At 39.9% G+C, this 27,828-nt stretch overlaps 1 protein-coding gene across 6 annotated transcripts in view; it reads right to left on the bottom strand.

Moving 5' to 3' along the window:
* The window catches only part of LOC102571630 (transducin-like enhancer protein 4), a 136,688-nt gene that overhangs the window by 17,785 nt on the left and 91,075 nt on the right, over positions 1-27,828 (bottom strand). For all 6 annotated transcript variants that reach the window (XM_019478134.2, XM_019478135.2, XM_014608742.3 and 3 more), the window contains 3 exons: positions 2,733-2,852; positions 2,123-2,176; positions 1,345-1,497 (listed from right to left, as the gene is read on the bottom strand). In XM_019478134.2, the coding sequence (XP_019333679.1) occupies positions 1,345-1,497; positions 2,123-2,176; positions 2,733-2,852 (327 nt within the window). The remainder of the gene's footprint in view (positions 1-1,344; positions 1,498-2,122; positions 2,177-2,732; positions 2,853-27,828) is intronic.

Below are 27,828 nucleotides of genomic sequence, written 5' to 3'. Positions count from 1 at the left end.
CTAGTGGACATGTCCACATCACAGCTAAATCAGGGTTACTGGCAGTTTCACTGACAGGCCAAAAAGGAGACTGTAATAAATCAACTTGTCCCCAGAGACGATCCCTGTCAAACAGAGTTGAGGAATAATGGCTGGGGTACCATGAGGAATTTTGCATTTCTTGCCACGTTGAGGTCTGCCTATCCAATGGACAAACAGTTAACTCCTCTATTTAAATCACGTCTTTCTCTCCCATACACACCTTTCCTCAGTCCTGAATTTACTTTTGAGAATTTAAAAAAAATGTAAAAATTGCAAGTGCCCTAACATGCAAAGAATTAAGAGAGGAGTTACAACACAGCTCAGAACCATGATTAACTGTAGTCACAAAAGAGAAAGAAGAACATCCCTGACTTGCAAGCAGCCTTTTTTTGCATTGTGATCTGTGATGCAAGTCAGGGATGGCTGTTGTAAGTGGCAGATTACTTAATTCATAGAAAATGAAAATTACTGTAGTTGTATATGGCATGGTAATTCAAACAAACCTAACAACCAAATTGCATTCAAACAGGAAACTGAATTTACTATAAACCATAGCACAAAATAAATAAATAACTATAAACGTCAAGCAAACTGTGTGTACTCTTATTTATCCATAGAATTATTCGTCTCTCTCCTCCCCCACATGAAAATCTATCACAGTGTAGACACATGCATCATCTATCTAAACTGGCAGTCAAATAAAGCCTTTCTATCCCAAAGAAGGGCTTTGGATTTTTTACCATATTTTTATTCAGCCCAGCACACTTTCATTTAAAGGTGCAATGAGATCTGATCCCCGATCCCAACAATCTCACATCCTGCCATACCACTGGGCTAGTGCAAAGGAAGTCCATGCTCATGATCCTGGGCTCCCTTTGCATAAGCAAGTTTAAAACTGGGTGCCCACAAGTCTAGAGCTGGGGTCAACTGCCAGCTGACCCATTGGGAGCAGGTTCATGAGCCCAGTACAGTCCCTGACTAGATCTAACAATCAGTTGTGCTAGCCCCAACCTGCTTCATGTTCAATTTAAGGCACCATACAAACCAACCATAAAAATGTTCTACATATAAAAGACAAACAACATACAACACAGAACATTTTTATACCTGGTTTGCCATTTTCTGGAACCTTAAATTGGGTGCACATGTAGTATTCTTGCCATTCATGCCATGATTAACACATCAATCATGGCATAAACATAATGTGTAGAAGGGCCTAAGGGATTTTAAAAAAGTAGTAGCATGTCTCCTTGTGTCTTACTGGTTGGATGAATGTGCAAAGCAGTGTATCATCACAGCTCAGAAGCGTTTCAAACCACTTACAAGGCTAAGTTCTTTGGATTTGGAGGAAGGAGTACTGCTGGAAGATGCAATAGAAGCTGGGCTAATTGGTGCATCTTTCTTGAGCAGTCGGGTCTTGTCCAAGCCATTCTCTCTTGGAGAATGTGCTGGGCTCCCTCGTGGAGAAGAAGGATCCTAAAAGTGAAGAATATGGTTTAATATAATGTCCTATTAGTGGCACATAGCACCTGGCTACAGCAATTCAGACTTTTGGAGAAGGGCTCTTATTACTGGTACATGTCACATGAACACTTAACAATTAGTTAATACAGTTTTAAAATCTAGATGAATAGTGAAATAAAATTTTCTGTTCTTTACAGTTAAAACTGGAGGTCATTAAACAACTGCTACACGAAAATGACACCACCACTTAGGATATAAAAATAGCAGAGGATTTTATTTCTCATTTTGCAGGTGGGAAATTGAGGCACATGAGGTTAAATTTTCCTGTTTGGTGTCAGACAGCATGCAAGTCTCAGGACAGAAAAAGAACACAGTACTGATGACAATCAGTGCTGCTCAATGGTAGGCTGTACTGCCTTAAGAGGACTGAGATAGACTGCTTAACTGCAAAAACAGAAAACCTCTTTTGAAAAAAGAAGTTAGAGTCAAAGGGTTTTTTTATATTAGAAAGATACAAAAAAAGACCAGATTGACCTGTTCTATGGATAAAAGGCAGAATTTCAGTCATGCAGTTAACAGACACAGACTGAAGACAGACACCCAGTTACTGTAATGTACAGAAAGTGATGTACCATACCTCATTGGAGACGTCAACCACCAAATTGTCATCACTCTTTTCACCATCGCTGTCCTGAAATGACACAGTGAAATTCTTAAAAAGATATTCAAAACATATTTCTCGCTTTCATAAAAGCAATAATATCTATTCAAATATAAAGCATCACATAGTTATTTTATACATCCGGTTTCTCTGGTTTGAGTTAAGTCAATAATTAAAAATTACAAGGCCTCTTTTTTATACAGTGCTTTTCACCGGTAGAGCTCAAATTGCTTTGTGTATGAATTAAGCCCACATCATAGCCAGAAAAATGGAGGCAGAAAGTGGGGAATGCATTTGTCCTACATCACTCAACAGGCAGAGGCAGAGCAAGGAAAGAACCCAAATCTCCGAAGTCTGGTGTTCTAGCTAATCTATCACATTATCTCCTAGATGCTCTACCTTTTTACAGGACAAAAGATGACTGGTGCTGAGCCTCTATAACTTCCACTTAGCTTAGCTGAAACCATAACTGCTCAGTATCTGCTTGGATTTTACTCAGAGATTTAAAACATATTCAACAGGATTGGGTTACTGAAATTGTAGAAACAACTTAGACTAGCAATTCAGTGGAGAAAATTTCACTCACATAACGAGTTGCTATTTCTTTCTCTTCTGTTTTCTGCTTTTTACTTTCTGAAGAGTAATCTGTTGAGTTTCTGTGCTTCTCTGCTGTTCTGAAACTGGCTGATGGAGACACAGAAGAGCTCTGAAATGAGACAGGAGAGGAAAAAAAATATAACCGTACACTTAATGCTGCCTAATTTTCTGGTATCACATGTTGTTTATTATATTATTACCATTAAAGACCACCTAAATCAGGTGTTAGTGGTAGTACTGATGATTTTGAGGACTTCTAATGGATAACAGTTTGGGCTTTAAGCAATGCTAGCTAACTAGTAATGACACTGAAATCATTGCTAGACACCTTTCTATAATTCATTAGTGGAACACTAAAGAGTTGAGAGCCAAAGTGACACTGTGATGGATTTGGAGCTGGCATACATACATAAATAATATAAGAAATAATATATAACTGAGGTTAATTCAATAAAGAGCTGTCAAAAACAAGAAGAAAGGGAAAAAAATGGCTCAGGATACGCTACCCCTAAGCAAACTTTTGAAAGAATATGTCAGTATCAGAAGGGTGAGGATCTGGAACATATTTCCAATAGGAGTTGCAAAAAAACCTGGCTACACATAAGATGGCGCTCAATACTCTTTTAAAGGGATTACATGACATGGTTGCCTGTGATAACAGGGGATGGCATTTGATGCCCCAGGAGATTCCTTCCAGTTCTATGTTCCTGTGAGAGCCATTAAGGAACAATGCCAGACCCATTAGTCTTGATGATTTTTCAGCCAACGTCACCCAATCTAGAAGACTTTTTTGACCAAAAGGATCAAAGTTTGAGAACACAGATGAATGAAAGAACTGAATCTGGGTTTAAAAATAATCTTTATTCAAAAGATGTAGTTGTTTGAGGTAATATGAACTCAGGGTGCTTGAAAAAGTTCATAGGATCACAGAATCATAGAAAAATCAGGGTTGGAAGAGATATTAGGAGGTTACATCTAGTCCAACCCCATGCTCAAAGCAGGACCAGCCCCAAGTAGATCATTCCAGCCACAAATTAAGAACAGACATGTAGGCAATACAGGTATGTAGACTGCTTAGCAATTTAAAATCTGTTTTGCTCTTGAGATCTGTTCTTGCTAAAAGACAGACAATATTTTTCTTTTTAAGATGGATGCATGATCACCGTTTATCACAGACTTCCATGGTAAAGAACCACAAATGTCCCACATTAACCATGTGTGTCAATGGTCCAGCTTATCATGGGTAAATCATGGATGCAGATGTCCTGGACATTGAGCAAAACTGAAATTTCATCTTGGGGTAGGAAAAGCAGAAGGTTCAACAGCCACAGGGGTACACTCAGCAAGACAAGAAAGGGGAGAAAGGTCAACTATAAGTATGCTATAACTATGACAGCCCTCTATTACATGATAAAGAATACAGCCATGGTTCCTTATTTAAGTAAGAGGAGAGGGGGGGGAAGGGGAGATGGAAGGACGTGAAATAGAAAATAAAACCATTTGTACTATATATATTAAATGACTATATATCTATTCAGTTGCTGGGAACCAGAAATGGAACGCATTCACTCAGACTATTTCCAGGACTTAGTTGAGAAAGTCTGTATCCTGGCATACAAACACACAAGTACACGAAACACAGGCATGCTGACTCGTTTCCAATGGGCTTAATATTTCAAGTGCTGAGCTCTCTGACCCTGGTCCAGCAGAACAATTATGTATGAGCTTAACTTTATCTCCCATTGAAGTCAGTGTTTAAATGTTCAGAATTAAGCTTGTGCTTACATATATGTTACAAAACTAAAGTGGATAGGAACGAGAAAGAAAGTAGGTGCTGTCTCAACAGAAACGCTGTTGATCTATTTCTATCTAACTACAGCAAAATCCTTGCTATCCAGCATGAGTGGGGAATAGGGGGTGCCGGGTATCTAAAAATGCTGATTACCTGAGGCCATCGAGTTTTGGCCGCACGTGGAGTGAGGGGGGGGCAGCAGCCGCATGTGAAGCAACTACAGAGCAGGGTGGTGGGTAGCAGCAGTGGCCACCGCATGCAAGCTTCCCCCGCTCCCCGTGTCTAGCCGCCCAGCTAGAAATTCTGGTTAATACAGACTGTTCTGGTTACTCAAATGCTGGATAAGAGGGATTTTACTGTAGTCTAGTTTCAAAAGGAATAACAAAATATCCAAGTGATTTTACAAGGAAATAGGTTTTACTGGACGCTAAGATCAAGGTGTTTATACTGCCTGACATATGCCCAGACATATGCGTTTTGTTTTGTTTTCCTTTTAATTTCACACACACTGTTATGAAATATCACAGCCACCACACTTGTTTTTAAGTGCCCACCTCTCAAACTGATAGATATTTATCTTCAATCGTAAAAAACGGAATGCAAAACAAGAAATCAAAATTCACGTTTAAGAACATATCTTCTTTCTCTTTCTTTACTTCAAATTGTTTCTAGACCGCTAACTTTTAGAAAGGATCAGGGGATACCTAACCACGGAATTAAACTGCAGCTGCCCTTGCTGAACATGAGAATGTTTTCTTATGCTTGAATATTCCAGTCCTGGTCTCCATTACTGTTACCTGAATTTTCCCCAAGATGCTAACTCTGATTCAGCTCACCAAGTCATGGTAGACCTAGTCAAAAGCAGATGCTAGCAGCCATTGACACTTTAAGAACTGTGCCATATTGACCTATCTTGTTGAAGTTGAACTTTGGGCCATTATGTTCTCCTATACGCTGAGCTGCCTGGAGAACTATTTCCTACAGTGCAATGTGGATTTCTCTCTGACTAGAGCCTTATAGGAGTCATGCAACTCTGAGATATTACAGAAGATGTACTCAAGCCCAGGAGAATGGCCCATATGGACAACAGGTATCAGGATCCCAGATTATAACTCCCCACTGAGGAAATGTGCTGTAATGGAGAAAATGTAATTTAATTTTGAATGGACCCAAAATGAAACATGACAACCTCAGCACATTGAAAGGGAACATTTTCATCTTGGGAATGTCAAACTATTTAATTCAATCAATATAAAGTATTTTTTGATGTTCAAATTGATTTTTCAAAAATGTTTTGGAAAAAAAAAAAAATCAGAATTTCAATTTTTTTCATCTTGACCCGACATGAAGACTAAATGTTAGAACATGGGGATTTTCTGCAAAACTTAAATTCCCCAAATTTCCTTAACTCAACCCAGCCCACTTCAATAAAAGCTGCAAGTCTCTTATTAAAGCAGGAACAGGGCAAAAATATGTAGACTTCATTAAGAGCTAGCACCATTTTTTCATATTCCAGTACTTCTTTAAAATATTAAGGCCCTAAATCAGGACAGCACACAAGCACATTCTTAACTTGAAGTACAGATGCTGACTTCCACTGATTTCACAAGGATTTATGCAAAGATAGGAGCTTTCCTATAAAGTGATCCTTACTTCAATTGAAGCCTTTATCAAGATATTTATAAATATCTGGATGAACCTTAAAGAAAAAGAAGAAAAAAAAAAGGAGGAAAAGCCTATGAAAATCTGACAATTTTGACCACATGCAATTATTTATATATTTACAATATTGAATGAGAGTGGAAATCTGAACACAAAGCAAATGTTGCATATGACCAATAGCCATTTCGTCATTATGAAAGAGGTAAACAAATGTCTGCCCTTCACAAACACTGCTGAAAATGGGTCAAATATTTTAGATTTTAAAAAAGCAGACAATTCCAATTAAATATTTCACTGTAAAGTGTATTTAATTGCAATTGCAATTACTATGCTTCTGCAGGGCAGCTTTAAACGCTCTAGACATACAACACATTAAGACACTGGGGCCCAGTCCACATGACTGTGGACATTTGGTTCCCTGGGGTCAACTAGCAGTGGCACACCTTGTGCCACTGCTACTCATCCCAGGGGGAACACCTGTGCCATGCATCCTCTGGTGCATGGCAGGTTACCCTGGCTGGGGTAGGAGACGCTGGGGCTAGTACTAGATTGGCGCCAGCAGTCTTACCTGGGGTCCTGGGGGACTCCTGGGGCTGCAGGAGAGGCAATCCTGCCACTCAGAGCCTAGCTGGCAGCTGGAATGTGGCTCTGGCCAGCCAGACTCCAGTTCTGAGCTGTGCACATTGCCACCACGTGCACCACTGCGCTTTATTTTTGCGTGTTTTTTTATCCCTGGATATCCAAGGGTCAATTCCCCCACCACCACCCTCTGCCCCCCGATAGCTCCCTTGCAGCACAGACAATAGCTGAATGTGCAGTATGTGGTACCCCCAAGACATATCTGTGGTGTTGCATACTGTACAGTCGTGCTCGTCTGAACGTGGCCCGAGATGCTAGTGGTCAAATGAATTCCCTAAAACAGGGAAAAGCCAACTAAAACTGCAATATTTAAGAGAGCTGATGGCTTGGAAAATGTATTTACTTACCATTACTATACAGCATACCCTTATGGAAAAGAATATGAATATTAAGAGTACCCCTATTACATTTTTACTCATTTCCTAAATTGAGAGGAGGCGGCTTATAATGTGAATTCATTCATTATTGCCCAAATTCTCCATATAGGAAATAACTGGCTTTAAAAAGAAGAAAAATAATCGGCAGCAAGTTATAATAGGAATGCTGTCTAAAGAATTAAAGTAAACTACCGCACTTAAATTAAGTAGAAATATTTATTTTCATAAATTTGAAACCATGTGGTTCCATTTTTCTCAATCTGGTTAGCCTTGGTGCTAAATATATTTTAATCTTTGATTTTGCTCCTTAATAAAGTTATAAATTAGAACTCCCTACTATGATTATGAAGCAGTAAATTATCACTAGCATTTAAAGGATGATCACCACATTGGAGCAACACATCTTGCTGAATGGTGTAATTACTTCAGAGTCAAATCAGACCTTGTGCCAACATGGAAATTAAGCCATGGAACTTTTTGGATGTTGGTAGTAAGTAGATTAGCAATACCACAGAAAAAGAAGCAATATTACAATAGAGACAAAAGTATACCACCACCAAGTATATTTGCTGCTTCATGAAAAATCCAGATGTTTAAATGCTATTAGACTTTATATAACATGAGACACGCTTGTTTTTAATGACAAAAACCTGGACATCCATCACACAAATGCATTTCCTTTACATTGTTTACATCACAAGACTAAAATCTTCAAAAACATGGTGAGCAGAAAAGTCTATGTGGTCAGCCAACTTTCCAGATTAGTTACAGGTGACTTTGTCTATAGCCATTTCTTTCCCAATGTTTTATTTTAATGTAAAAAAAAATCTGTTATTAAAATGACGACTAGGTTATATTTCCTTCTAAGAAATTCAGAAACAGTTTTATAAACTGAGGGTAACATTAAAGGCAGTATTGCAAAAATGCCATGTTTCCCAGCCCAGCCTACTCATTGACCGGGTACACCCTGATGAGGGATGGGAATGAGAAACTGAATTACAGTTCATACACCCATCAATTAAAACAAACCAACAAACAAAAACACTAGCAAAACTGTCAAATTGCCTGCAAGGTTGGAGGAATATAATTTTGCAAGACTACTTTAAGGCTGTTCTAGCTAGTGAAGCTGGGATAAAATCAGGAATATACGGTTACAAGTTAGTTTCAATTCTGTTTTTGGATACAATATGAAGGAGAGGAAATAAAAAGGAACTGAAACTGGGAATGTGAACAGATGAGATTTTGGTAGGCAAAATGAAATCCCCAATCTGGAACCTGGCTAATATAACAAGGCTAATATGACTGCTGCAAAAAACCCGTCAGGCTGCCTCTTTTCTATCTTTGAGAACTCATTACTACAGTAGAGTCTGCCTTTCCTACCTTTGGCATTACTTCACCCGTTTTCCCCAGTCATTCTTCCCCTCCCCTCCCTTCTCTACCCATCATTTTCCTAATTTCCACCTATTTACGTTCTCACTGACCTCCTGTCACACTTTTGGCTCCTTTCATTCCTTGGAGATCTCAGAACACTAGCAGAGTCTCCGCATGTCTGAAGAAGGGTATTTGTGCCCAAAACATTGCAAAGAACTTTATTCCAACTACTCTAGTGGTCTAATAAAAGATATCACATCTACCCAAAGAAGCTTGCCTGCCTATGTCCTTAGGGTAATACCGTTACAACCAAAACTCCTGCATCAGATCTTTAGTTATGACAGGCTGTTTGGACCTGCACTGGATTTGACTGGACTAGCAGATCACCTAAGATGTCGTTCTATACTTGATGTTCTTAGGGGAAAATGAGGGTTTCATCTGGGCCAGTTGTTGAGCAAGATTTTAAAGTTAGACTCCACAAGTAAAAGTAACCTAACTTTCCTTGCATGGAGTCACAGTTATTTCTCTAAACATTTCTAAGCAGCAACTTTTGAGAGGTTGCATATTGTCTGTCTGGTACATAATGTACTGCTAAAAAACTCTTCAGAACTCTGGAACAGGTGTCGACATACTAAAATTGCCCCTTCTACAAAATAATGCAACTGTCATGGATTGTGCAGCAAAAGAACTAAAGCCTCAATTCACAATGGTATGTAAGCACCTACCTCTCAGAGTTCAATCTATGAGGGCAAGATATCGATTACTGATCATAAGAGATTTTATCATGGGCTGTAGATCTAGATCCAACATGAGAACAGTTGTTATAACCACAGGCATATATATCTAAATGACATAATAAGGCCATAAAATGGAAAGGCATGTGCCACTTCAATCACTTTCTTTACTAGCAGGTTGGTTTAGATTTGAATAAGAACAATGCCCGATTTGTCGTCCCATTACCAAACTGGCTATATTCACCATGTCCCCGTGCATAAACTCCACCATCTTCAGTGCTAAGTACAACATGTAATCCATTTCCATAACAGAGGCTGCTAGCCTTCTTCCTACATAAGACAATTTCTTTGGTACTATTGTGCTCTGATTATCTTCAATCCCAAAAACAATTACAAAAGTTTAGTCCAAAAATAAACATCTCATCATTATGGAGCATGTATAAAACTGCATTGGCCAATGTGTCAAATGCTTTCAGATGCTATTTCTTGAGGTGCCAGTAAGGTAAATATTGTCCAATTGCCAACATCTGCTGTAACAGTGTTGAGTTTCAGTTAATTTCAATAAACAAGCTGACATTTCTGCTGGAAATAGGCAAGGATAATCAGGTCCCACTAGCCCCCATAGTAGCCATTGCTCCCAAGAACCAGGTTACAAGTGGCAAAAGGGTGTATAGACCAACAGTTGCTACTGATCATAAGATGGTGGAAGGGAGCCCAGGGAATTTGTCATGCAACGCCAGAATCCTTGTACTGATTTTCCATTATTGACTGCGATTTTGGCAGTTAGAGAACTTTAAGATTCTGACTACAGGTGGCAAACACCTACGTGTAACTGCAGTTGTGTGTCTTTTAGAGGCATCAGATACCTAGAAGTACCTCTGGCATCTGCACAATTTTTTTTTAAATCCAAGTCTACGTAGTGATTTTGTAAGAGATCCTGAGTCCAGCAGCCAGTACACAAAAAAACTCCATCAAAGTACACAATTTAGCTGTCAGACTTTGCTCTGCTCTTTGATTAAAACATCAATGCTATTTTAATGGCTGCCTTTGAGGAAGCTGGAATAGGGTAGCTACTTACCAAAATTAAGTGATTCAGCATTATGTTTTGGCAGGCTGTATCTTAATGGCCAGCATCTTCATATTAGTAACTATTAAAATTTAAAGGTAAAGAAGGTCTTTTCACACTGCTGTTTCCTCCAATAAGCTCTTTTAATCTACTAGAGAGACTAAGCATTTTGCCACCAACCACCACTGAGTTTATTCACATACAACAAGTGAATGAGACAGGTGCTAACATACTGAATGAGACAAGGGAAAATGCTCTTTGGTGAAGTGGAGGTTTTTAGTTTCTAGTTTAGCAAAAAGTATCATGTTTTCCATTTTCTGTTTGTGTAGAAAAGTTTTATTCTGGGTAAATACGCTACCCAGGTGAGGTAGGTATACTAAATACACAAGTGTAAGTACAGTAAGGCCTAGCATTTTGACAAATAAATGTAATTTAAGAGATCACACCCAAAACACTGGACAATCAGGATATACCATTTGTACAGAAGTCAAGTATCTGGGGTCCATTGTGCAAGAAAGCAGAGAGAGAGATGAGGAAATTAGAAGCAGAATAAACAAGTCATGGATGAAGCAGGGCAAAAATGAGTCAAGCAGTTTGTGATGGGAAAATGCTACAAGACAGTAAGGCCAATGCTATTGCATAGATAAGAGTGCTGGGAAATAAAGAAACCAGAGCTGAGAAGTGGGGAAATAAAATAGTTGCCCATGATGAGAATGATGGAGAATGAGGTTGCAGAAATGGATCTGTGGAGTAAATAAGAAATATCATGTAAGACAGGGATGTCAGTCATCTGGCTGGATGAGTGGTGTGGGGCTGTCCCTGGAGGCCAAATAAGGCCCACAGACCTCCCTCCAATCCCACATTCTGGATCCAGCAGCAACCACTCTACATGGCAGCCACTCCATGGAGGGCACTGCATATAGTGCTGGTCCAGGGCCCTGCACATAGAGCCAGTCCTGCCCATGCTACGTGTAGGCTGTAAGTCAACTCCAGACCCTGGGGCAGCACTGCAGGCCAGATCTTTGACCACCCTGAAGTAGTAAGTGCAAAGGTACAGTAACATGTGAAAGTGATGGAAACATGGGAAAAATAGAGTGAGAGGTTTTTTGGTATGTAGCCAGAAGGCCTGAAGAGTACAAGGGAATTAAAATTCACACTATGAAAGTAAGGAACAGGAGAAAGAGAAGGCAATTTCCCAAAACAACATGGCCCAAGCACAAGCAGTTCCTGGGAACTTGCAGTGTTTTGTAACAGATGGCAAAGGACAGCAGCTTATGGGAGTACGAGCACTTTAAAAGCAACTCAACCCAGTTGCTTGAAAAAGAGATATCAAAGAATCAGAAAAGCAGGGCTGAAAGGGACCTCCAGAGATCATCTAGTCCAAACCCCTGCCTAAGGCAGGATCATCCCTATCTAACACCATGCTATACAAATTAAATCACTGTCTAACCTCCTAGCAAACCTACACAGTACACCCAGACACAACATAAAACACCACCCTAATTTGACACAGGTAAAGCAGGGGGACCACAGTGGCCAGCTTCCTGCTGCTGCAAAGGTTGTTCAAATATGCTCAAGGGAAACTGGGAAGAGGGCCACACCTCTTGCTACAGAGGAAGGAAAAACCTGTCCATACCAGTCTGACCATGGCAGATTGGTCCATTGCTTCCTGACCTCAAATACGGTTACTGATCTGACCTTGAGTGAAAAGGCAAGACCTTCTAGCCACGAACCTCCAGCTTCAAGTCCCAAGAGGGGGAATGACCCACCCCAGTCAAAATCCCCAGCTTTGCTTGTACTCAACATTCAATACCCCTAAGGAAAGCTTAAAAATGCCTTGACAGATGTAGCAGAAAGCAGAAATGGAGGGGAAGAAGTAAGAAAGAAACATCATGTAAGACAGAGATGTCAAAGTCCAGAAGCATTGGAAATATCTGTGGTAGAACATAGGCAAAGCACAGCAAGGCCTATACCATCTTTGACCAGTGGCTGCCCAAACTCTTGAAAGCTTCCAGTGATGGAGTGTCCAACACTTTGCTAGGCAGTTCATTCCACCCAACCAGGTGTCCCCCATTTTGTATTTGTGTTTAACTGTTCTTCCCAAGGTGTAGCACCTTGCGTTTTCTGTACTTGAAGGATATACTTGGAAGGAGAAAAACACCACGTCTACTCTGTGAAAGCATCAGCTTGTGCCACTATCCATGCAGTTACTCAGCAAGGCTAATTGGACTAATACAACTTACAGTATTTTCAGTGCAGAGCTAGCTATTGCACGTGGCACTGTCCGGAACCATGGAGACCAGGGGTGTTAAACTTGCCCCTGACATGGGGGGGCTCCTCCTAGGCTGAATTTAGAGTGCCAGCAGTTTCAAGAGCAGCAGGTCCAACAGTGGCTGCTGTGGATCTAGTGGAGGCAGCAGCAGGCCAAGTGGCCATAAGGCAAGCTGGCACATCCCTTGCTTGCCCCCTACTGCCCCTGGCCACTTCCACTAGGACCAAATTCTGCAGCAGGTGCACCCCCAACTTCCAGATACAGGCAACCCCCACTTAGCACTCTTAATTGGTTCCTGAAAAAATAAGCGTTAAGGGAAACTAGCTTTAAGCAACACTGAAAGTATATGATGACCCAAGATGGCAAGTGTTTTTAATTACCCAAGATGGTGAATGTGAGCATTATAATGAAACTTGCCGAGTGCCAGGTGAAATCAGGTAGCAATTTAAAATGAGTGTTATAGAGAAATAGAGCTAAGTGAAACAGCATTAAGTGGGGGTTGCCTGGTACAATGGCTATAAGACCAAATCTCAAAGGGCTGTATGTTTGACACGCTTGATGTAGGCCAGTACCAAGCTTTGTTTTCCCCTATATTTACACTGGGCTGAGCAATGTTACACAAGGCCGTTGCTTCAGGAATTTCAAGACGTAACGTATCGTTTCTCATATTTCTAGTGTGCCAATCACTGAGCGGAATATAGCCAGTATACAAAATAACGATTAGACAGAAGGCAGTGTAAGCATCTTATAAAAACATAAATGCCCCATACCAGTACCAGTGGAAACATCAGTGCACTGTGTACTTGCCATAAGTAATACTTTAAATTACTTCCATGAATATAATGACTCGCATTGAAACAAGGGAGGGAAAAAATGCAGACAGATCATGCACAAGGGTTGTCCAATTTCTCTAAAAATCCTATAATCTCCAGCTCCCATGAACTAACTCACTTAGATAGCTGACCTTGCCTGGGTAGAAAGAAGCGATAATTAAATAAAATCAGTATTAGAAATAATGACTCAAGATTTTCAGACCAAAAGCCTTGCCACATGGTAAAGCTGGCATCTCTTGAAGCATGGGTGAATATGGCAGTTTCGTAGCATAACTTTGCAATTCTGACAAAATGATGCATTTTGAGTGCAATAATTAGAACAATAATTCGCAGCAAAGTGGGAATGATGAGATAATTGACCATCTTGAAGCATTAGGCATTAAGTAAAAGCCAAGGATGCTCCTCGCTAAGGTCAATTACAATATAATTAGCTGAACGACCATTACTGCTGTTAAAAAATCTGCTCAAAGTATTAAAAAAAAAATCTGTAAAAATGGATGCAATGCACATCATAGAACCTCAGAAGAATTCTGGCTGTTTGACTGGCACTCAAACTAAGTTCTGTGAAATCCAAAAAACAGTTAGGATTCAGGTATCACTCAAATGCTTGATTTAATTATTTTTAACTCTTTCAGGAAGATATAGCTCTCTGATCAAATCATAAACATAGCGTAAGTGAATTCTTGCAATTCCTTCATAAGTCTGAGTCAAGTGTGTTCAGACCAAGAGTCACCCAGCTGCTAACTTGCATTATAAGGTAAGTCTACTTTAAGACCAATTAGAGTGAAAAAGCCCAAAGCTGAATTGATTCAGTCTTTGCAGGTTTGTCTCAACTGCAAAGACTGAACCAATAAGCAAATGAACAGACGTTCAGGAAGATTTTGATTCAGGAAATGTAGTCACATGCCTGCAGTGGCTCAAGCCAGAAGCTACAGGGTGGTAAAGCACAGTTCCCTGGCGCGTAGCCAGCATGGGCTGTGTGTTTGTTTTTCCTTCCTGCCCCTGAGGTCTCTGGGATTTGCAGTCCACAATTACAACAGCAGGACTCTGCAGGGCTCATTACTTCCTCATCCTGTTTCCAGGTGCCTCTGGGATTTGTAGTCCACACTCGCAGTCAGCAGTAAAATTAGCAGGGCAGGACAGCTTTGTACTCAGGATAAGGGAAGTTTAACCTGCCTGCCCACCTCAAAAACCAGCCAGGGTTTGCTGGGGGGGGGGGGGGGGGAGGGGTGTGGAAGGACAGTGAGCCAGCCAGTGAGGCCAGCGAGCCAGCCCTCAATGCTCCAGCTAGGAAGCAGAGGGGCAGGGCCAACCCTGCTCTCTGGAGCAGACAGCACAGCCCAGCCCAGGGCTGCAAAATGCTGGGGGACTCTGATTTAACATAAACCAGGAAGGTGTCTGGGACAGAAGTTTTATAAACCAGTTTGACCTAAATCAGTTAAGTCTACATTCAACCAGGTTTATCTTAAACCAGTTTCAGGCATTCTGAAACTGGTTTATATGAACTTCTGTTCTGTTACAGGTTTAAACCAGTTTCTGATCACTTAAACTGGTTTATGTGCAACTTCTGTCCCTAGCCTAAGAATAGATGAGACATGATGATGTGATATTTTCTTTATTGGGTATAGCGTCCCACTTGGTAGAATGAAAGGACTGTTGATAAGAGTATTTGTTTTGTCAGAATACTGGGAAGGTGACAGGTCATCGAGCTTCCTAAAAAGCAGGCCAAATCCTTCAACACTCTTCTCAGCTAAGTAGAAGGATACAATGGACAAGTGTCCCAAATGCTACTTCCCTGATTTGTTAAGTTGGAAAACTGCATTAGGCCTTCACCCATTCAAAAGCTCAAAAGACACTTGGGTCCTTCTGTGAAATCAGAGAATATGCTGACCCCAAGTTACATACCCTAGAGTGGTGGTTTTCAACCTTTTTTAGACTCAAGATACCACTCATCAGACTTAAGGCATCCCTCCCACTTTTGTGAACTGAGTGGCAACCCACTTCAAAGACTAAATTTATCTATTACACAGCTTGCATCTTTGCAGCCAGGCAGGGAAAGCCTAAGCCTACCTTTATCTGCTAATCTCCTCACACCTGAAGCCTAAGTCTTCATCTGCTTATCTCCTAACACCTTGCTTATCCCCTCACACTTTCTGGGGCACCCTTCAAAGAATCTCGCAGCACCCTACATGTTAATCACTGCCCTAGGGAGACCCCTAACTTCAAACTGCTGTGTCACTTATTTCCTCCAGTCTGCCTCCTGCTTATTAGTATAATCTTAAAAAATATAAATGGAAAGGGAGAAAAAAGGATAATAACAATAAATTAGAAATACAGGCACTGATGAAGGTGGAAAAAAGGCAGGATACATAATGCAAAGAAAAAAAGAATTGAGGAAGATGAATTTTAAAAAAGTATGTTATGCTGTGTATTCCTAGTAAGTCTATAAAATTTATATTTTACCATATATTTTTTATATATTACTGTACATTTACCATATATTTTCAAGTGGCTCTCAAAAGTCTATTTACACATCCCTCAATTTATTGGAATCTGTAAGCATACATGCTGCCCCACACACACACATTTGCACATATACATACCCATATATACACAGATGAAGATTTAGTAACTTGAACAGAGCAATTGTGAAATTCTGTCAACTGCTCAAAAATACCACACAAGGTATTTACACCTATCAGTTGTTTCTCTAAAAATCATCTATAGCTCTAATGAAACTTCCAAAAGGTCTCAACCAGTGGTGCTCCACCTATGAGGCCATGGGCCAGATCTGGCCTCCAATGTGACTGGATCCAGCATGCAGAATCAGCAGCTTGGCCTGGTGCATCATCTTCCCTGCCCTGTCCCATACCACAGATCCAATTCCACACCCAGAGTTGCGTTCTCTTCTTTACTTCCCTTCCCTCCGACACTGGCAGCCACCTCCCTCTCCTGCTCCCATACCAAAGGGGAGTGATGGCCCAGGGTACAGCCAGATTGCAAGCATGTGGCCCATCACTCTACAAGGCTGAGGTCCACTGGACTAAACTGGTAAGGATCGCTAAAATTGTTCAGCTTATCTTGGATTTTTTTTTTTTTTTTATTAAAGAATATCCACTGTCCTGGTACCTGAGAAGCAACCTAACATCTTGCTCACTTTATTTACTTCACAGAAGGTTGACAGTGTGACAGTTGAGACCCTGGCCTCAATCAGGACCTCCTTGCCCTGCTTTCTCTTGTCTCCCTTTCAGTGATCACCTTTTCACTTCAACTTGTCACATTTCAGTTTGAGCCTTCCCCGAGAGGAATTCCATTGTGGTGTCCAAGTCAAATGGATGCAAAAAACATTTTTCTTGTTTGCCCTCCTGCTACTTATAGTTTTTCTTCATAGCATTACCTATCCCTACCTCCAAGCACATTTATTTCAACTACTGTTTTCCCTAGCCACTGTATCCAATTTGGCTTCAGTGATTTCTCTCAAGGACTTTACCCAATGTTTAATTTAATTTGAATCCTCCCATCTTCTTCAAAACAACTTGCTGTCTTATGGAGCATACATATTTTTATACTTCAGGCACAACTCTTCCATACCAGACTGTTTTTCAAACTTCAGTGGCCGTTACAATAGCTTAGCTAGTGTCTCATCACTTGGTGATGCCCTTATAGCATTTTGCATAACCCAAAGTGAACTTTTAGAATAGTTTCATCTTCCAGTCTCACACCCGCTCACTCTTTATCCCATAAGAACGTACTTCCCTGCTCAGCTCTGAATCCATTTCTGTATCATTCTGCTGTGTTTTATCTGTTGCTGGATTCTCAGATATCAAATGGGCAATTCTGGTAATTTTTCATGTCAAATGCTACTGACTAGTTAGGAAAGACAAAGCAGAAAGCTAGTTCATATCACATACCCTGCTTGAGCTAATTGGATTGAGTTTTGTAATCAAGAGTGTGATAATTATTTTTTTTATGCAAACTATGATTAAAATGCAAACTTCGAAGTTTTATATGGCATTTTTACCCACTAATTAACATCACTAATTGCAAAATTAATTAAGTTAATTAGTGGATAAGAGTGTCATATAAAACATCAAAGTCTGGCTGTTTAGTGTTGCTGCCAGAACAACTAAACAGCCATAAAGAAATCTGAAATAAAGAGGATGTGTACATTCAGCAGTCATCCTTCCAAACCCAAATATTCACAAAATTTAATCTGAAAACTATCAACAGATACTATTTCACACAGATGATCTAATTGCATTAGTATCACCAACATAACATGTGACATAAGTTAATTAAATGAGAAAGAACGATCTACATAGCATCAAAGGCTAGATGTTTAATCACAGTTATAAGAATTACAATTAAATGAACGTAGCACCGTTCTGGGGGCTGTGTGCACAAACCCACTCCATGCTAATTCCAGTCATGGATTCCTACACATGTGCCATTTAAGTTTCAGGCAAACTAGGCTACACAGCAGAAGCCTCTGGAACCTACCAATTTTGAGGCATAATTCTATCAGCATGGGCTGCTGCTTCTCTGGCCCCTCCTGGTGTACAAGTGCACAATGGCAAGGAAAACAGGTGTTTAAAGCAATGGCTAGGGCTATTGGCTAGCCTTTCACAGGTGGATGTTCAAAATAAATCCTCTAAAATACAGCTTCTTCTGTAATCACTGACTGAGGGACGTAACACAGGTAAGGCCTAATCCCTACTGACACTGTGAAGGTCAAAGGACAGAAAAAAGAACTAATGCTGCTTAAGTACAAGCAGTGAAGCAGTTGAAGAGTACAGCTGTGAAGAAAAGAGGAAAGACAGGCATAAGTAAAAGGACATCTTAGCACAAATACATTAAATAAAAATATGTGGCCAGTATAACAGGCACCCTTTAGTAAGCAAGGCAGTTTGAATAAAGGGACAAAAGGAGGGGTGGGATTTAAAATGTACACACTCACAGCTATGGTGGGGGAAAACAAAGGAGGAAAAAAACCCTCTTCTGTTCAGTTTATAAAAGTTTGAAAGTTCACAGATTATAACTTAACATCAAGTCTGCTCTTGTCTGTATCTGCCACATTGTAAATATTGAATTTAACTAACGGTAACAGCCAAGGTATAGTCAAACAGTCTCCCTTCTAATCTATAAAGCAATTTACAAGTCCTTTCTCCATCACCTCCACTTCTCCCGCTTCAGTTTCTTCCAGTTTCAACACTCCCTAAACTAGACAACGTACTTCACAACAGAATATAGTAGGCAACTCCAAAACTTGGATAGAACGAAGAGTTTCACAAGGATGTATCAGCATACATGTTACATTAGTAAGCGAACAGAGGAGGTAACTGTGAGAAAGAGCCTGAGGTCATACACAAGGTACACAAGATTTCCCATCCTAATAATGCCAGAGAGGATTAGCATTCTGGACTAATAAAGAAATGAAAGCAGATACACTCTACCAAACAGATGAAGAGTCTCCTTAAAACCACATTTTACATAGTTAAAAAAAAAAGGAACAACTGTGCAGATATATCCTTGACACTAGCATAAGAGTGCTCACAAGATACCAAGCATTAAGCTTAAACTAAATATGCTGAAACACACAAGCCAAAGGTCACCAAGACATACAAGTTCAAAAGAAGTGAGTATAGACATAATAGTCTTTGGAAATTTGAATAGCACAGAGCCAGTAAATGTTGGACTAAGGTTACCCTTTCTCCTCTTTTCAAATGTTTATTTGGGGTTCCAGTTGCTGAACTTTCATGCTATTACCTTAGTTAGAGACATAAAACAGATTAACTGATTAACATCAGTAAAATGGAAACTAAAAAAAGACAGGGAAGTTTGGGAGCTAGTGGGTGTAAACAACAGCAATAACAGGATAAGAGAAGCAGCTCAACTAGCCATAACATTCAATATAGCAATTTAATTGAGGACTCACCACCATGAAAGATGCACAGAATGATAGCCACCAAACTGCTTTACTGCCTCTGAATCAGTGGCATTTCTACAACTCTAAAGGAAAGCACTTACTATTTTTCTGCATTCTTCAAAAAGTGCAGACTGCCAAAAAAATCCCAACATCTAACATAACACACACACACACACACACGCACACACACACACTATAATATATATATATATTTAAAAGACTGTTGGTAAATATATACCAACAATCTTTTTGCTTGATAGATACATAATTTTGCCAATAATCTTTTTTTACTGATAACCAAACTTTTTTACTGGCATATGCTTTACATGATATAAATGTACCCCTTCTGCCAGGCCCTTGACTAGGGACCCGATTCAAGTTTAAGAATTTAACAACAAAAATAAGGTCAAGGTAAAATGTTTGCAGATCATCAGTACACACTCTTGGACTGGCAACCCTACTTGACTGCAGAATAGTTTTTATACCATGCTGCCCCTAAACCAGTGGTCCCCTATTCACTCTCACACTCTGATACCCCTGACCACACCCTGAACAGTGCCACCCTCCACAGACCATCCCCCAGCCTTACCATCAGCTGGCCCCACTCCCCATCTTGGCATGGATCTCCAAAGAAAGGCTCCTGTCGGCCTACCTGCAGCCTAGTAGTGTTAGAGGCAGGAGACTGGACACAGTAGCTGCAGCACATGGCTGAGGGAGGAAGGGGCAATAAGCTACAAAGATTTGAGAGAATGCTCTGTACAGCATACTGCATTCCCATTCAGACACCAGGTGGCACTGTTCTGGTCGGCCTGTACATCAAAGCTTGCCTCCAGTCTCATACCAATGAGCTTCAAACAAGCTGGGGGCTTCTTAGGGTTTTTTGTTTGTTTTGTTTAGGTTTTTTGTTTTGTTTTTGTTTTTACTGATGGCTCCATTTTTTACAGACTTAATAGGCAGGTGTTTTTAGGCTTGTTTTCCATGGATGGTCTATAAATTTACACAGCTGGCAATTCTGAACTGAATCTTAGAGCACCAAAATATGCATTCCATTTGGCTAATTTCAGAATGACAGAAAAATGCTAAAAGATGAGTTCTTTATACTATAAGAAAGATCAATTAAAGGTTTATATCAGTTCTTTAGACATTGTTAAGATTTCAAATATTTTAAAAATGTGTATAATAGGAAGTAAGGAATGCCTTTGAAGAATAAATCAGCTTTTGGTTAGAGCTCTCTTTAAAGAGCTAATAACACTGTAAAATAGTTACAGTTTAACTTGTAACAGTGATTTACATGCATTATATATCATCAAACCTAGCCGAATGTGAATTCTTTTTTGTAGTGGCTCAAGCTACCAGTGTTGTAAAAACCTTGTCAGTTCAGGGAATAGAGGTTATTAGACTGAAAACAGAACTTCTGTGCTAAAGGTTTCAAAGCAATAATGACCAAGTTTTAAGCTCTCTGTTCTCAGGGGAGAGGTAAGTGGATTCACTTTTCCTAGGGATAGGTCCTAGTAACTTCCCTAGGGGAACAGAACTCTGTGTTTAATTCCTGCTTTTGACCAGAAGGAGAGAACCTAGCGCTAATTAGCCCTCTTTGGTTTTAAACCCATACGGATCATTCTGCCAGAAGCCTCATGAGAAATCACATTTAACATCTTTCAGCATGAGTTCAAAACAACAGCTTTGCCTCAATGCCCCACATTTTTAGTTCCCAAGTGCTTGCTTTTTTTTTTGCTTTTTTTTTTTAAACACTGGTTACATTTCTGAGAAAGACATCTCTTTGAAGTGTTCAAGTATATTCTCCCTTAAATCTCTCCTGTGCCTATCTTTGGGGCAGAGACCTTGGCTTGTTTTCTTTTCTCTTTCGATTTTTTTTAAATATAAAGTACTTTATTGCTACATAAACAATGCTTCCCTGTTGCAGAGACTGAGTTAATTAAAACAATGTATTAATATTTGCATTTGCTGTTTCAAGGGATGGACCTAAACCAACTTCCTTCTTGCCATGTGAAACAAGGTACTCTAGACAGATTAGCTTCCTCCCTTTACTCCCCCATTTTATAAGCTTCCCAAATTCACTCCCTGTCAAAGTTACCTCACTCAACTGAAATGTGCTCACATTAATCACAGCTAATTACTAAGAGACTGTCAAGCTTGCTCTTCCCTACCTTGTCCAGATCCCACACGGCTTCTTAAGATACAACTCCATTTAGACTTTCCCTGTAACTGACATTACTTAGTCTCTATAGCAAACACTCAGTAAAAGTATAATTAATTAAATAACCACAGCACTGAATGATCACTAAGAAGTATTATACATAGCTGAAATTTAGGTCTCTTAGTTCTGATGTAACACATGAAATTTCAATTTTAAAAAATTATCTAGAAAATAATATTTGACCCCAATTGTTCTGCCTCAAGATTTTTTTCCACCACTCTTCATCTACTGTATTTCATGTTGTGACAAAACAGAAGTCAGAAAAGTAGTCAGGCTTGTGCCAAACTTCAGACACTTGTCTACCTTTTACTGAAAGTCACCAAGAAGCTAAAGGAATTAGTGGGACTTAAGTGAGTACATGAAGTTCAGCAAATGCTTAAGTGCTTGTCTGAATCAGAAGCCAAGAGTCCAGCTGTTCATAAAATCAATTCTCCCCAAAAGGAAGTCCTTTAGTCAAGGTGAATGGAATGGATGAAGGAACAGAAATTTGCCTACTAGTGCTAAAGCAGTAACACCTATGTACTGGTACAACGTGAATCCCTTATGTATAAGGACCTACTCACATCACAATTTCATGGAAGCCGCAAAATCTGCAACTGCTCACAAAATCAACCTAAAAAAAGTTAATAAAAATAAAATGCTGCCCCCCCAGTGGCAGCCAGTGGTCCTTGCTGTCTCCCAGCCTGCCTGGGAAGGGAAGACGCTGGCGACGAGATGGCACAAAGTACAGCCAGCAGCCAAGATGGTGGCTGCCCCCTAGTCCCTCCTCCCCACCTCCCCGGGGTCTCTCTGACAATCAGCGGTGAAGGGCGGGAGTGCACGACAGGAAGCTATTGCCAAGATGGCAGTTGCCCCCTCGTCCCTCCTCCCCACCCCAGGTCCTCTCTGCCACTCAGCAGTAAGGGGCAGGGATGCCAGGAAATGCCCGTGAAACTGGCTCTTTGTGCCATGACCAAGCTGCAAAATTTCCTTAGTCTCACTACGAATTAAGTAGGTCCCTACTTATACAAGCCACACCTACTTCAAAGATTTGGTAAATAAAATATAAACAGATTCATGTCCATTTTCCAATGTGCTACAAACTCTTTAATATTTTTGCATTTTGCCAGCAGCAGCAGTTGTTTGTATTTTGCTGGGCCTTTCATTTTTTATATTAGACAGGTCACTCGGTTAATTTTTTAGATGTTAAAAGCATGATCAAGTACCAACTTTGGTCTAGCTGGAAATGTTTAGATGTCAGCAATGAGCAGCCAATAAATTTTTAATTCATGCTACAGCAGCTGAAAAGCAAAATTTGCTGTCTTGTACTCCTCTACATCCTGCCAAGTCCTTAAGTGTGATAACTGGCATTCATACACATGACCTTCTGTTCTATTCAAATGAGTTATCTTTAGATACTTTGTGAAGACTATTCCTTCTCATTTAGGCACTTCATAATACAATCCACCTTCTCTTTTTCTTTTGTTAAGGAAAGACTGTAGCAATCCCCCTAAAACAGTGTTTTGGCAAACACTCCTAAATTATGTAATTCACCAGGTTAAACTCTGCAGTTGTAATCACTTTCAAGGAAGACGGGTATAATACATTATCATTATAGCTATACAATCCTGAGCTGAATTTTCCTTGGCTGAATTCCTAACATTTTAATGCTGAAATTGATCTGTTTTAAAAACATCATGTGAAAGGTTTTTAAATACCATACATGCTCAAGCTCTTTATTTTAAATGGTTTAGAAATGAGCTTGTATAAACAGAAAAAAAAATCTTCTGTTCTCTAATCTGGCATTAAGTACATTTTAAAGAACAACAGGCATGTTTCCAAACAAACTATTCCAGTGTACAAATTACCCAGCAGGGATGGAGATAACAATGCCTCTGGTGTGGGTTTAGATCCTAGAAAAGGCTGACATTTCATCAAGGTTGTCTAGGAAACCATATTTTTTTTATGTATAAAAGTTAAAGGTGTTTATTCTAGTTTGGGATGCTCCTTAAGAAACTGACTGGTAACAGGGCTATTTAAATGACCATTTCATGGTGCTTCCTGTCCATATAAAACTAATAGCTGTGTCTTGGGTTAATTAAAATCTTGGACTTCAAAAGCGCAAGTAGTTTAAAAATCCCAAAACGCAAGGATTACAGAATTGAGACAAAAAGCTTTCTAAAGTTATAACTACACTAAAACCTACTCTCCCCCCCCCCACATAACCTTGAATTCTCAACCAGCTAACTGGAGCACTGATGACAAGCATTTTCCAACTTGAGCGCTTCAAGTTAGGTATGTACCTACATCCATATTCAGACATTTAGGCGAAAGAATTGATTTTAAAAAAAGTGGGGCGAGACAGACAGAGATCCTGACCTCCCATTAAAATCAAAGTGCCTTAATGCCAATTTAGGTGTTTCACTTTTTGGGTCAGGAGACCCAGTCAGATAAGACTAAAACCATGCTGCTAGATGGTAGAGAGAAGCAGACAGAAGACAATATGAAGATGCTAATGGCATTTCTAAGAGACCATGACTATAAACTGTAGAACAGGCTTCACAATTAAAGGTGCCTCGGTCAGCCAAGACTGCTCATGTTGCTGTGCCTCATAAGAGGACTATAACCTTCTCTTTCCAAACCCTAACCAGACTCTGGATACTTTAAGGCTTCACACATGCTGTTCAGAAACTGAAGTTAGCACAAAAAGTATTCTGCCTGCTTATTCAGTGAGATTTTACAATGAGAAGAAGAAATGCTCCAGTGAGTTTCCAGGTGAATTTTAAGGGCTTGGCTTTAATTTGGAAACACCATGCTGCATTAGGACATAGTTACTTGAGAGATTAATCTTACATCCCATGGAAAATGATCTTAGCTGCACTCAGGCTAGACATTCTCAAGCTACTGTCCAACAGTTTAAACAGGCTACTCGGCGCAGGGGTCCTTAACTACAGAAATTGTTTCCTACTTGTTCCATTACAGCCCAATTTTTTCTTACCTTTTGGTCCTGCTGTAAAGCACAGTTATCCCAACTGACTGGGACTAGGGGAGGAGATAATGCCAGGGAATTGGAATTATTGGTTGCCGAGTCGTGATTCTTACTGGGGTAGTGACTAAAGCCTCATATGAAGGGTTTGTTTCTAACAGTAAATGTAAATTCCTACTTAAATCAGCTTCAGCTAGAGAACGGAGACCTTACTTAACACCAAGAGATATACAAATAGAAATAGGAGCTTATTCTCTGGAATAAACTTCAGATCATCCAGGTGTGCCTAACTGGACTCTCCTAGGGAGATTTCACCCCTTCCACACCGCTCCATGTGTGTACCCAAGCACAGTATAGTCTTTACTACAATGGCATGAGTATAAGCATGGAATGAACTGTGGCACCAGAGAAGAGTCTGTCTAGGTCTAGGTAATGCTTGTAGAGCTAGGCTCCATATATACCCAAGATATAGCTCTCTTGAATTATATATGGAAAGCCTGATTCCATTCGTAAACTACCCAGCAGAATCATACCAAATCAGGTTCAAAGGTCCAAAGCAACAATAGAGCTAATAACAGGATGCAAAGGGTAGAAGCTGTAAATTGCTCAGCTGTCAAATCCTGTGTTTACTCTCAGAAGGAATGCAAATTCACCTGAGATTTCCCTCTTCAAAAAGTTTGAGACTAGTTAGATTAAAACAAAAAGCTACCCACTTTGACTTACCCAAACGAGGTCCTCTAAAATACATCAAACTCAAAAAGCTCTGAAAATAAGGTCGTGACGGAAATGCAATGAATCACTGGACACAGACCCCACGTACCAGTTATGAAAGATACCTGTTTTTGGTGAGAGCTTCTTTAGAATTACTTTTTTTTTTGGACAAGCCTTACCGATTTGGAGGGTGAACAATACTAAAGCGTGCAATCCCCTCAAATCCAAACCTGTATTTCATAATGCATGGGGCCACCTCAAAGAGCTGGACACAGCCTCCTTCCCCCCCATTTAACAGAGGCAGCATCACTGACATTCTTTTCACTGTAGCCCTCAAAGCATACATTGTCTTTCATTGTGTTTTGAGTAAAGCACTGTTTGCAGTTACAGCACTCTATAAATAAAAAACAAATAGTGCGCACATTTATCTGATTAAAATCCAATGTAAATTATATGCAAAATAGGTGCAGCCCACTAGCTCATGGCAAACTGCCAATGAAGACCTTCTGTGCTGTAAGGCTGTGCATCACTGATTTAGGATACAATCTCTCTGTCATTTTCCAACCCTAGTCTCATTATTGTATGCTTCTCCTATGCTACATTACTTAATACCCTCTCTCACCTACGCTCTCTCATTTTTACCTGTCCACCTCTGGATTTTTCCCACTCCTATCACACACCATCAGATCATCCAAAAAAAAGATTACACCTTGATACATAATAACTTTGTTTTGAATGAGACCAACCAAAACCTGGTTCTATGCAAGATACCATTCCATCTCCCTCTCCCTATCCCCTCCCTGCCCGTAAGGCAAATATTCATTCCTTCCAACACTCTTTCCCTGCTTCCAGTTTTCAGGCTTTCCAAGCTCACTGTTCTAACTAGTTGGCAAGCAATTTAGGTTCCTCTTACAGGTCACTAGGCAAAGAAGGTTAATCTAAAACTTTTTCTAATGCTTATCCCCTGATTTTGCATAGCAGGAAGGGGTCAAGAATAAATTTCACATTAAATCAAAGAATGATATGACCCTAAAATATTTACCCATTATGCATCTGATCTCTCTCCTAAATTAGGTTATCTAAAATGGATTTTCCAAATAATCTAGATACAACACGAGGATATTTATTTTGATTTAGTTTTAAATGTCCACATCACAGATTTTCCTCTTTTTTCCCCTCTCATTCATGTCTGAAGTGTGCTTTCAGAACTTCTTGAGGGCACCTTGGAATTGTTCAATGTATTGTTTGGAGAGACAGTGTGGGGACACACTTTACAGGTGTGAGATACTACATATACTCTGACTCTAACATCTCATACAGGGTTGTTAGAAATAGCTTGGTGTTTCTTTAGTTGCTTCCAATATTTGTAATGAGTAATCAATAATTCAGACCCGCTTCCTGCAATACGTGCACTAAGATGGGCAAATAATCTGTGGGGCTCTGTATGGACACAGTAAGCCTCTTACATGTTACATGTAGCAAGAACAGGAACTTAGATATAGAGGTTCTTTCCCCTTTCTCATATTTATCACTCCTTTCACTTCTGTGAAAGAGTACTCAGAAATAATACTGCAACTCTGACACTGAAGCAGAAAAATAGCTGTCTAAAACCATGGAGACACCTAATAAAATGCATGCAATTATCTTCCTAAATTGGAATTTTGCTCAGCTTAAATTGTGTGGTAAGAAGAGACAAAAGTACCTATGATAGAAAACATGACAATGTGGAACTACAACTGCCACCTCAAATTACAAGTGTGGCCAGGAATACTTCCTTCCACTTTCAAACAGCCATGAATCACAGTCTTCCTTTCATCTCAGATCATGATGATCCGAACACTACGATCCACATTTAGGTTGACTGTACTTGGGTGGATACCTATGTGAAAGTATCAACTAAAACAATACACAGAAACTCTCCAGATAAGTGATACAATATTTCAGGATCTACCTACAAAACTACAGCAAATGCTTCTCATCTGCTTCAGCATCAATTCAATGATCTAGTCCTTCAAAATCACCTCTTCCCCAAATGACCAACTAGTGCAACTAAGCTTCATTGGAGTAATGCACTAACACTCTTGGACAAAGCACGGCCAGGCAAAAGATTTCTAGTCAGAGTAGATCAGATAGAACCTGAGATGAGCCTAGGTCTAGACACAAGACACTCCTCTTCAGTAGAACGTACCCAAAGTAATTCTGTCTTCCACCTAGGCAACCCCTAAGAAACAGTGAATGGACAAAATGAAGAACTGACAAAAAGAATAGGAGTAAAAGCAAAGTTGCAGGAAAGAGAAAGGTAGAAGAGTAGGACCCATATAGTCTGATACCATGACGACAGCCCATGGTAGAAATTTTTATAAATGCTTCGTTTTTCCTTCCTTCCTCTCTTTTTGAAAGGCTACATGCAAAATGAAATCATCTTACAGAAGGACGGCCGCTTCCCTCTGTGCTCAATCATTCTCAGTCACACTATGTTGTCCAGTAACCTGCATTGATAATTCCTCATGAATAAAATG

The sequence above is a fragment of the Alligator mississippiensis genome, chromosome 3 (genome assembly GCF_030867095.1).
Source record: "Alligator mississippiensis isolate rAllMis1 chromosome 3, rAllMis1, whole genome shotgun sequence".
NCBI lineage: Eukaryota > Metazoa > Chordata > Crocodylia > Alligatoridae > Alligator > Alligator mississippiensis.
This window is presented reverse-complemented; position numbering and strand designations above follow the sequence as displayed.